This window comes from Buteo buteo, chromosome 23 (genome assembly GCF_964188355.1).
Source record: "Buteo buteo chromosome 23, bButBut1.hap1.1, whole genome shotgun sequence".
In the NCBI taxonomy this organism is placed as follows: Eukaryota; Metazoa; Chordata; class Aves; order Accipitriformes; family Accipitridae; genus Buteo; species Buteo buteo.
Genome location: NC_134193.1, coordinates 16857525 through 16869379, shown reverse-complemented (window position 1 = coordinate 16869379; position 11855 = coordinate 16857525). Strand labels below are relative to the sequence as shown.

Below are 11855 nucleotides of genomic sequence, written 5' to 3'. Positions count from 1 at the left end.
TGCAAGATAAATCTTTCAAGTAACTGCTGTGCATTAGTGATTTCTGCGTGGGGCGTGCTTTCCGAGCATAACAGGTAAGGTAGGAATCCATAGATCTCACAACGGGCACAGAAAGAAGCAAGCCTTTATCCTTGCAGATTGTACAGAATCAAGTACTGAAAGAACCGTTTACATGGAAGAGTAAAAGCATACAATCTGCCAAGTGCAGCATCGTTTCTGTCATAGGAAGGATGCCTTTCCCAGCACCGTGGATTCCTCCAGTTCCCTCAGCACTGGGCTTACAGGATTCTATTGCAGGAAAAATTGTCATTTAAAGACTAGTATCCAGTGTCTCAGTCAGGAAAACACTTCAGATAACATGGATGAGTAGTGGAAGACAGCCTGAAGTAAAAGCTGCTCAGACCCACCCCATCTGATATGGCTGTTTACTAGCCAAGAGCGTCTTGCTTTTACAGTAACTCGCTCTGAGAATGGCTCATCTAAAAGAAGCCTATTTGCTGCATTCTTCAGTTCAGAGCTTCTCCTTTCCAGCAGCATCCAAGATCCCTTCCTTTTACCTGTCCCCGTCCTTCTAAATACCATGTTCAAACATACACCCCAGCTGGATCCCTCCTGCTCACTGCGACTTGATATTCTAAATGGGACAGTCTCTGTGCCTGCGTGTCAGTCCATTCAACTCTTAAAAAACAAATGCCATTCCTTCTGAAGTTTTTTACCATGCAAGTACTTCAGGAGGGCAGCTGCAGCTGACATCAGACTGCAGCTTCAGCGTTTTGAATGACTTCTTCCATGCGCTGGTACCAAGGCTGAATCTTGGTGTGAACCATCATGTCGTCAAAGGCTTCTAGCCCTTCCATGACTCGGAGGACCCCATACACTGCCTGTGCCAGAGGATAAAGATTAGAACAACACAAAGAGTCAGCAGGGACAACGGCTTAGGGTACCAAGGAGTGTCTGAATAGCCTAGCCAGTCAGGCTCTTTCCCTGTCCTACCATCTACTCCACCACTCTGATTAGCAAGGAAGACTGAATGGCAGAAAGGTAGTTAAGAATATGCATGTTTTTCCATCAGGAAACAGTCAGGAAAGATCAGGATCTATGTGCAGTTATGGGGCAGAAGTTAATTCCATCTTGGCATGAAGCCCCGGTGTGATATGCTCCACTTGCATTCCAAGGAGAACTGCTGGTGCAGGGGATGAATCCTGCTCCACTCTGCACTGCTGCCTGCAAAGGAAACCCCAGCAGCACTGAGTCTAATAAAACCTGTGCAGGTGTGAGGCTTTATTCACCAGCATTCATGAGACAGAGCAGTGTCCTGGCTTGTAACCTGCTTTTATCATGCTTCCACATGATGAACACCACCCACCTGCAGGTGGGAACCACAGGGTCCATCTTAGGAAACTTTTCTCTGGAAAATGGAAATGTAAGTCCCCTTCATATGGGAATCGTATTACTGCACAAAGGACAGTGACAATGTATCTCATGTAACTGACCTTCTCTGCCTATATTTGTATGAACCATTTCACACAGATGAGCAACGGGATGATTTGTAACACACCTAACAATAAATGCAGGAATTAACCCCTTACCAAGTCAGCAAGGTTCGGCTGGTTTCCACCCATGAACAGTCGATGTTTGCCAACTGCTTTTACCCACTCATTAACTGCTTCATACAAGTCTTCTCGGACATTGTCTTGAAGGTGATGTCTGGATAAAGAGAAGAACTAGTTTGAAGACACTAGTTTGTTTCTTTCTTTAACCTTTTATCATTTCTAATCTTATGGGCTGGTCTTTGCCTGGGAATTAAGGAGGTATTTGAGAGTGAAGGGGGCAGTTAGTGATTAAACAGTAGATGAGTAGAGGGGTTCAGTACCTCCAATTAAAGCTTTAAGTATGGGTGTTACTCACATAGGATTAAACAGTTTGGTCTAAAACACTGAGGTTCTGCCCTTTGACATCTGGGGTTCACAGCTAAGGAGGTTAAAGAGCTATTCCTCATGTGTACTTGGTGTTCAGTGGTGTGGTACCAACCTTTTCTTCAGCCTCTTGCTAACGAAGAACATGGCAAAAGCCCCCATGTACTTGGCAAAGAAACCTTCCACGGTGCCAAACTTCCCCTCACGGACAATGTAATCAAAAGATGCCAAGGCTTCTCTCGGGGTACGGTAAACGTTGGGGGAGATGAGGTGAACAAGCCAATCGTCTGCCCATTTTCTCCACTTCATTTCTTCCCTGCAAGCATTCAAGAGAAACTTTTCAGTGAATGAGGTACAGATTGCAGGGTCACAGGAGGCAGGCAGAATCACAGTGGCATTAACCAGAGGTTCTGCCAAGGACAAATGTGCCAGAAACCTGCCCAGCCTTGTGCTCTGGTGACCTCTCTGAAATGCACTCAGGATCATGATCTTTGGCAAGGCTCCTCCAATCTCAAACTAAAATTAAGACTAAGATAGAGTACTAGCTTCTCCTCCCAGTACAAGAACTAAAGCAGAAAGGGAAACCAGCACTCCATAGCATTCCCCTGTGACATAAAGGGAAGCTCAAGAAGGAAACTGGAGGCAACTGAAGGCTAGCATCACCATGATGGTGGGAACTAGGCTGTCTAACAGCATTGTGTCAAATTATGCAAGAAACGCAGCAAAACCACTCTAACTACTGAGGTTTTAAACACTAATGGGGGTGTGACAAGATTTGTCAGCACCAGCAGGATTTTGTATCTACATCATCCCTGAGTACATATGGAGGAGGCTGTGACCCTACTTGGAGAGCCCAGAAACTTAAGAGCACTTACACTCTCACTTCTTTGACAGGATAGATTCGCTTTGTCTCCTTCTCATCCAGCATGAGCCAGTATTTATTCCCATACTCAAATACCTCCTTGCCTTGGTCAGTCACAGTTTTCATAGGAGGATAGAAGGACACGATCTCTTCTAAGCTATTCCTCCTGTGGACAGAAACCCAGTTAGCACTGATCTGGCTGCCACAAAAATGAGCAAGAGCAAAGGACAGATTGAAAGATAACACACTTTAAAATTTATTATTCTAAAAATAAGTGCACAAATTCTATTCGAAATAAGTTTTGAAAAGAGACTGGAACAGCTACTTGCAAGTAACTATTATTAGTGTATATAACTTTGTCTGAGTCAGAACAGAAATTTTTGCAGGCATAAAACTACCTACGATTCTCAAGTGCTTTGTAGCACGGACATAAAGGACAGGCAATAGGTACGGCAAATTTATTTCATTCTATATATTATAACTGGCTAAATGTAAGCTTAGTTCCAGGACTAACTCTAGTCCATGTTTAAGTAGGTTTTGTGCAAAGAGAATCTCAGAGCTGAAAAAAGAGTAGTTCTGAAAGGTAACATCACAACATATATAGGCACCATCCACACCATCACAGCCAGGGTCAGGTCTGCTGGACCAAACACCCAGAGCTTCAGAGACCAAGGTCAGCAAGGTACTTATGACCGACTCTGATAGAGTCTGCTCAATCTCTACTTTGCTAGGGCCATTCACATTCAGCTCTTCTCCCATCATCCCGTTTTCTTACTTGGAAATTAGATAGGTCTTTATTGCACTGATGATCACCGAAGAGTCGTTCAATTGCTGAAAAACAGAATTAAAACAAACTCTTAAAAGAAGTTGGTGAAATTGAAAAGGAAATTCTTCAAAACCTTTTCCCCTGCATGCTGAAGCTCCAAGTTAGTACTGCAGTCCCTTTTCCCCCCATGCATTTCCACAGGAGTCCCTGCACATCTAAAGACAGCCCTACATTCAGATTTCTTCTGTGATTGTTTTAGAGTATCACTTCAAATTTGTCTTTCATTTTGACAACAGAGAGCCTGAGGGTCAGGTACACATCCAATACTAGTGGATTTGGATTTAGGCTCTTGGCAGCGAAGGAGGAAAGCAACACCAACATAAAAAAACAAGCCAACTTGAATCTTCAGTATTCTTGAGATGTCCTCCTTTTCCCATAAGATAAGCAGTTTCTGTTACCACTGGTACAAATGATATGTCCTGCATAAGGGTTGAGAGAAGCTAGATAATCACTGCATTAGTCACTCCACAAACAACATGCCTTGTAAGAAAGGCCAGCAAAAAACTCTAATAAGACCAAGACATAGAAAAGCATGGAGCAAGAAACAAATCTTAGGCTCTTGAGAGACTAAAAGATGATCTAAAGATTACACTGCACGTGATAAACCACATAGATGTGACAGAAACAAAGCATCCAAACCATTGCTTGTGTGGAAACATAGTAAGACTTACCACAGGGCTTCCAGCATTAGCTAGCAGGATAGGCACCTTTCTGTAGGAAGAAAATTTGATCTCTTTCCTCATTATCGGGTTCACTTCCACAATTTCATAGGGCAGTCCATGATAATCAAGAAAAGCTCGGACTTTGCTGCAGAAAGGACACGTTTTATACTGGTAGAGAGTGAGCTGCAGGCTCCCTGCAGGCAGCTGGGGAAGGAAGAGATCAGAAGCTTCCATTTTATACTAAAAATATAAATATTACCTTCCTTCCACCCTTACTTTTGTCGTGAAATCATAGTCATTGACATTCAGTTTCAACATCTGATCATCACAATATCTTGGCTAACAGATACTTCAAATGGCATCATAAATATTCACCTTCCACTGGGACCAAATATCTGTTTTTCTAAACATCTATTTAATCTGCTGGAAACTCCTACTCACAGCCAGAAAAAAAGAAGTTAAATCTAGACAGCTTATCCCTCTATACACAATTCTGAAACTAAAGAAAAACACAACCATATTTTAATCATCCTCAAATGAAAACCAAAATAGCCTCTTAAATCCAATTCCCACCACCCCCCCTCCCACCCTCTGTTGAGGCCACAGGGTGGGGAGAGCAGAGAGTTTGCTGTTGATTTTAGGCATGTGTCTGCCCAAGTTCAGATTCCCAGGATGAACCAACCTGAGTACAACTAAGACAAGACAGGGAGAACTCAGGGCATCACAGAGAGCGAGGCATCAAGTAGGTGAGGGATGTTTTCCAACACTGCTATACTTCAGCGATCTGACAGGCCATGCCAATCATTAGTCATACATTATAAAACAAACGCAGCCATCTCACTTTGCTTCTCATTTGCAATTTATTGGGTTACACAACCCTCCGTGGGTGCTGGGAAAAAGCAACAACAGACAATGCTGCTTCACATCCCCAGCAAGCTCTCGCTTTCTGACAGGCATTCCTTACAGCTCCTCAAAGGGAGTGCTGCCGGGGCCTCCTTTACACAATTTTATGCGGTTTCCTTACTGAAACCGGCGCAAAAGCAGCCACTTGGTCCGCAGAGACGGAAGAAACCGCTCCGCGCCCTCCCTGAAGCTCTGTCTCCAGGGGCTCGGCGCCGCGGCCGGGCCCGGGCCTCGCCAGGGCTGGGGGGCGAGGAAAGGGCAAGCGCCCGGGGAAGAAGGCGGGGATGGAAACGGCAGGAGCCGCAGGGAGCGGCCGGGAGGGAAGGAGAGCGCAGCCCGCGGCCGGGGGTGGGGGGGGGGGGAGCCGCCTCAGGCGGCGAGCGGGGCCCGGCGGCGTTTTACCTCAGCGGCCGAGTGTTCCCGCAGGCGGTGCCGCGCCGCCAGGTAGAGGCCGGCGCCGCCGCCCAGCGCGAAGGCAGCGCCCAGCAGCAGGCGGCCCCCGCCGCCGCCTCCTGCTGCTGCTGCCGCCGCCGCTGCTGCCGCGGCAGCGCCGTAGTCTCGGCGCGGGGCCCGCAGCCGCCAGGGCGGCAGCAGCGCGGCGGCCCGCCAGGCCCTGCCGGCAACCGCCATCTTCCCGGCGCGGCGCGGCGCGGGCGGGCGCCCAGGGGCGGGGCTTAAAGGGACCGCCCCGCCCCTCTGCGCGTCCCCCGCCCCCGAAATGGCGGCACCGCGGCACCGCTGAGGTAAAAGAAGCCGCAGCGGCGTTAAAGTCCACAGCGGGCGGGCACGGCGAGGCTGTCTGGCTGCGGAGAGCTACGGCGAGCGCGGCCCCGCTCTCTCGCAGTAATTAGAAAATCCGGGTTCGCTGAGAAGATACCAAAGTGGAAGTAAAATACTCTGTTCTCTTGCCTTGAGGGCTGCTGCTTCTGACCGGCACGTACCCACAGTGGGAGCGCAAACCTTCATGCTGAAAGTCGTCATCTTATTCGTTGTCCACTAATTACATTAATGTTCAATTTCCCTACTTGGGGCACAACATGGGCTCAACTCAGCACTGTGCAGTGGGGTTACCCCACAGAAAGAAGAGCTGGCTGTGATGTTAAATGAGGACGTAACCTTTTCTTTCTTCCTTACCCCAAATACCTACTTAATAATGGAGCCCTCAAACCGGGTTCATCTCAGGAGTGCTGCTTGAATTAATGCTCTAATTTCAGGTTATTTTCATCCCAGTGACATCTCTCCCGGGGATGAAAAAAACACGCAGCGATTAGATCTCCTCAGGGCGCCTGAGGTACGACTAATACTGGGCCAAAGACAAAGAAGGGCAAAGTGAATCGTGCTCGTTTCTTCAGTGAAGAGGTTTGAAGGTGACCTGAGGGGGTTCAAACTGCTCAGCGGACAAAGCAGGGCTGCATTTTGGAGTTCAGCAGCAAAGCCCTCGCTACTGCGGCCTCAGCACCCGCAGAATGGCCCGAGGGGGCCTCTTCATATCTGTGAACTTATATATGTCATATGTTGTCTTCAGAAAGAAGCGCTGGGTGCCGATGGCGGCCCCTGAGGACGACTTCACTTCGTGCCCAAATGCACTCGCTTGTGCTGGTGTGTGCTGTGGCTGGGACAGCCCTGGGGACGGGGAGGCCTGGGGACGGGGGCGCCGAGGACACAGCGGGGCACGGCGACAGCTTCGAGCTGGGAACGCGCTTGCGGAAAACACCCCAGAAATGGGGAGCGCGGAGCTGCCCGCTCCTGCGCGCTGCCCTCAGTGGCCGCCCAGCTGCCGAGCGCCGCTCCCCGCTCCCGTCCGCGCAACGCACGCCCGGCTCCCTGCGCGCTAACCACAGACTTTACCCCAGCGCCGGTCGGCCGGCCTGCGTGACGCGCGCGACGCCGAGCTTTCCCATTGGCTAGCGACCCTACGGGACCACCGAGGCGCCGTCCGGGCGGTACCGAGGCGCGGCCGGCGGCGTCGCGCAGGGCGGCGGGATGTCGGGGCCGAACGGGGAGCCGCACGTGGCGGTGGGCGGCGCCGGCGGCAACGAGGACGAGGACGAGGACGGGGACAGCTTCGGGGAGGAAGGTGCGTGGGGACGGCCCGGGGCAGTGCCGCCTGCCCTGGCCCGGGCCCCCGGTGGGGCTGGGTGGCCTGGCCCGGGCCCGTGGGCCTGGCGGTGCGGGTGGCAAGGCCCAGATGTGCCCAGATGTTTTGCTGCTTCTGCTTGGGAGCGGTGCCCGACGCCCAGGGTGCGCCCGCTGCGCGGCGGCGGGAGGTGAGGGGCTGCGGGGACGGCGGGTTGTGAAACCAAGTGGGGCTGGGATGATTCCCTCCCAGTGATGGGGCAGGGAGCTCCTGCGTGCTGCCTTGGGGGTATTTTTTTTTTTTTTCTTGTGAAAAGATGATTCTGTGCTTTTGCTGGTGTACGGGGTGTGGGTGACCAAGGAGAAAGAGGATGTTCAGATTTTGACATTGCAGGACAGATCATGTGGGCAGGTCTGGGAGAAGTAGTCACGGGTGGAAAAAGTGAATTTAATGTAATTAGCTTGGCAGATTCCACTTTAAGGCATTTCTACAGCACCTAGGTATGAAATTTCTGATGCTGTCCTGTCCAGTTAGAAAAAGCCAATGAAGGAAGTGAGACAGTGGCAGAACTGTAATGTGTATGTACAGGTCACTCTGGAAACCTTTCAAAGGGTAAGCACTTTGCTACTCTTCTCTTGAAAATGGTGAAGATTTGGGTTATGCTGTTTCCCAAAACACCGTTTCCAGATGTGATTCGCGCAGGTGAATCTCGTAGCTGTGGCTGTGATCCACCTGCAGTGACAGGAGCATCATTTCTGTCCTGAAACACCCCAAGAGCATTTATCGCTTTGCATCATCACAGTGATTCGTGTTTCAAACTTTTTGAAAAGCTAAGAGACACATTGGATGTGATGGAGAAAGTCACTAAATCTGCTCTACATTGAGTCACTCTGCCTGTAATTAGTTGGGGCTTTGTGTGCAGCAGCTGGTCATAAAGGTCTGTAGCTATCTCCTGGTCTTGTGGAGCTGAAGCTGTGGATCACTTCCTTGATCTCAAATCAGAAACCTTGTTTTTGGCAACCGTTCTTGTAAGAATGCAGAATGGTGAACAATGCAATTGCCATGCTCCTGGTCAACATTTTCATTAGGGGATGTGGTTACATTTCCACAAAAATAGACCAAGCTTGCAACCAACAGAAGACAATCAAATAAAATGTTTTTACAGATTATTTTAAAATTGTTAAATTTTTTTTCTCTTTCCAAAGCTGCACAACTTATATAGCCCTCGCTTGAGCTCTAGGCACTGAGAACAATTAGGCTTCTACTGGGATTACAGACTTCTTGCCAAGTTGATGAATATTGCTTGTCAGAAGCAGTTACTGTATCTGCTTGGGATCTACTCAACATTTCATTGGAACATGGTGCATCACATACTAGGTTGAAGTAAGAAGTTCTAACTCACGGACATTGTCACATACCTTGAAACAAGGTTTGAAGAATACTGGTAATTGCCACCTTTTTGGAAAGAATGTGTTTGTGGGATTGGTTTTTAAATGCAAGGACATCAGCAGTGCTCTTGCTTATAATGCCACGTCTGCATATACCTGCAAGGCCAAACTTTTATAAAAAAGCTTAAAAGCTACGTATGCAATTCTCCAAAAAAATTAAAGACTGCAATACTGCTATGAATAGCTCTAAAGTAGTATAAGAAAAGGAGGACAATTGTTTTTTTATAATGAAACTTCTCCTTAACTATCAGTAATGCAAATGACTGCAATATTTAAATATTCACAGTTCTTTTAAAGCTGCTGGTAAGGGCAGTGCCTGGGCCTGGTACACTGGGCACCAGGGCACCCTGCCTACGGAAGCGTCAAGGGGGTGGCCAAGAGGGGCAAAGTTGGGCTTCTGAGGCTGGGGAATTTCAGCACGGCTCAAGCCTCATCCTCCTCGCTTTCTCTATACCCTCCGTTAGCTCAGAGCAGCGCTCCAGCCAGGCACTGCATGTGTCACACTTGGCTCTGACGCTCCCCCAGCTGCTCGGAGGAGCCAGGTGGAGAGCAGCCAGCCCCAGCCGTTGAGGTGTGGGATTGTCTCACCCACGCAGGCATCTTTCCCTGTCCTGCAGCCCACGATCCTCGTAAATGTCAGCTCGCGAGCCACAGCTCGATGCCAGCCTCCCTGCACTTGCTCAGCCCATGCGGCTTCAGCAAGGAACATGGGACTGGTTCCACCTGGGGTCTCCTGTAATGCCCCTGGGGTTCCTGAGTAACTTGTCAGCAGAGGTGTATCTTGTTGGTTTTTCAGTTTGGTTTTTTGTTATTCTTTAGGATGGTGTGAATATCGCTTGGAGCAATCCAAAAGCAAGTGTTTCATCACAGTTTTATCTTCATCTGATTAACAGTGCTAATACACATCCCTGTGAAATGCCATTGTACTGAGGCTAACACTTCTGCACTTGAAACAAATGCTATGAATAAGAAATTGTACCTGGGGAACCAACTGTCAGGATCATCCTGAATGAGTTTGGTTTTAATCTTAAGTACCCAAAGCCACGGTGCTTGAAAATTCTGTTGAACTTGGTATCCCACGCTTACCTCCCTTTGGAAATAATGGTGCCACTACCAGCACCTTTGGGCTCATCCCTGCTCCTGCTACAGCCATGGCTGTGCTGTCTCGGCAGCCTGACCCCAGCCAGGCCCTTGTGAAGCACATCCCAGCCTGGGAGCCCTGCACAAATAATTCACAGAATGTAAACACTTTGGCATGCTGCCAAAATGCCTGTACCTTTGTCAGGAAAGATGATCCCTAAGGAAGCTAAAAAGGTTAACTTGCCCTTGGGATTTATTTGGTACTTTTGCAATGCGGATCACTGTGCTCTAGCACTCAGCCTGCGTCAGCTATTTATGTATGAGATCAAAGGCTGTCAGATACGCCAAGAATGGGTTTGGACTGCCCAGGTAACTTGCCTTAGATCTTGTTACCAGTCCTCCAGCTTCCCACTGGTCTCATTTGATTGGGGAACACAACACATGCAGGATTCAGTTGCATTTTACTTCATGCACCCAGTGGCAAATAAGGCACAGCCAAAATGCTGTGGGCATGTTTAGCAAGAGCTGTCGCTGCCTTCACTGGCTGCAGTGACAATATACTTACATTGTTCAGTCTCTCATTTCCCTTCCTTTTAGAATATGCAGCAATAAACTCCATGCTGGACCAGATCAACTCCTGCTTGGATCACCTGGAGGAAAAAAATGATTATCTACACGCCTGCTTGAAAGAACTGCTGGAGTCCAACCGCCAAACCCGCCTGGAGTTCCAGCAGCAAAGCGAGCAGCAGAACATGGAAGCTGATGTGCAGGGATCACAGCCTCCTGTCTAGTGTGCTGGCCACAAACTCTCAGTTGGTATTGCTACGGGGACATTTACTGGTCACCGATTTAACGTAAAACTTGAATAGAAGAGGTACCTCGTGCCTGTTACTTGTTCCTGTGGTTGTGTCCTGCCATTCACCTCCATGTTGTTTTTCTTTAGCTGTGTGATAGGTGCAGAAGCACACAGGTGGTTGTAGGAGAGCTGGTTCTTTTTGCTCCTCAACACAAGCCTGGCACTGACACTTGGTTAAAGCTTGTTGTAGGAAACCTGATGCTACAGAGGTTGTTTGCAAGCAGACCCTCTTCACAAAGAGTAAAAATTATCTCTGCTCTTTTACACTGTTAAATCCAAGCAAGGAGTGTTATGGCTCTAGCCTCTTCCCTCAAAAAGCATGTTAGGCAGGGGCTGTCCTGACTTCAGGCTTGCCCCTAAGCGTAGCTCTGGTGACAGACTTGGAGAGGGAGGCCCTAGGCCAGCTCCTGCCTTGAAAATACAGCTTCCCCATTATTCACGTTAACTGTGATGTAAGAAATATAGGCTGATGGTCCCAGATCACTGGACACTTCTATACCCTTCCAAGCAGAGAAGACAAGCTACCAGGGTGATGTTTTTGACTGTTATAATTGGAAGCTGCCTAACTCCTTAAGCTGCCATTAAGGTCTCAGGCATTAGAGAGAGGCAGTGCAGCCTGGTTAGCCCCCACCACAGCATTAGCTATACAGAGCAAAGAGGCAGGCCTTCCTGCCATGGGCTCTGAGCAGAGTCCTCCCTGTACATTTTGACAGTACACATGAGCATTCTGGTCTGAAACTTTGTGATCTTGTCAGGATTGCCTGAGGCCAGCACTGTGAAGCAAGTCTTACTGTTCTACTTCTGTAGAGTTAAAGGAGTTTTTTGGAAAGTTAAAGAAGTTATTTATAAGAAATCTGTTTTATTAAAATCAGTTTAAAACAAAATTTGTTCCTGAGAGTCTCCACTATGGGAACAGATTGTATTAAGCCTTGAGTATTAACAAAGGACCAAGATGCATATTCTTGCCTAGCTTAGGACACAGTGCTTGTCCAAGAATGTGCATCTTTGAAAGGAAACTATTCTGAGGAACAGAATTGGGCACACAGTCTCCCAAGAGATAGGTTTTTCCTCTGCCTGGAAAGGAAACAAGGGGAACTACAAAGAATTCTTAGTGAAAAATAAGTTTGCATCCATCTACTTCATGAACTTTGTCCCCTTTGGAATCACATTACCATCTTTCAGGTTCAACAATCCAAGCCTCAGGCTTTCCACATAATTGCTGTAT

The 11855-nt window shown here is 48.4% G+C and overlaps 2 protein-coding genes across 2 annotated transcripts; one reads left to right on the top strand and one right to left on the bottom strand.

The window, feature by feature from the left end:
* Nucleotides 1–106: 106 nt before the first annotated feature.
* On the bottom strand, nt 107–5823 carry PTGES2 (prostaglandin E synthase 2). Its single transcript, XM_075055987.1, has 7 exons — nt 5572–5823; nt 4276–4470; nt 3554–3609; nt 2792–2944; nt 2032–2232; nt 1590–1707; nt 107–881 (listed from the first exon to the last, which is right to left on the bottom strand). The coding sequence occupies exons 1-7, from the start codon at nt 5797–5799 to the stop codon at nt 753–755; spliced, it is 1080 nt and encodes a 359-aa protein (XP_074912088.1). The 5' UTR covers nt 5800–5823; the 3' UTR covers nt 107–752.
* Nucleotides 5824–7086: 1263 nt separating this feature from the next.
* Nucleotides 7087–11473, top strand: BBLN (bublin coiled coil protein). Its single transcript, XM_075054719.1, has 2 exons — nt 7087–7246; nt 10372–11473. Exons 1-2 carry the CDS (start codon nt 7153–7155, stop codon nt 10563–10565), a joined length of 288 nt encoding a protein of 95 aa, XP_074910820.1. The 5' UTR covers nt 7087–7152; the 3' UTR covers nt 10566–11473.
* The last annotated feature ends 382 nt before the right edge of the window (nt 11474–11855 follow it).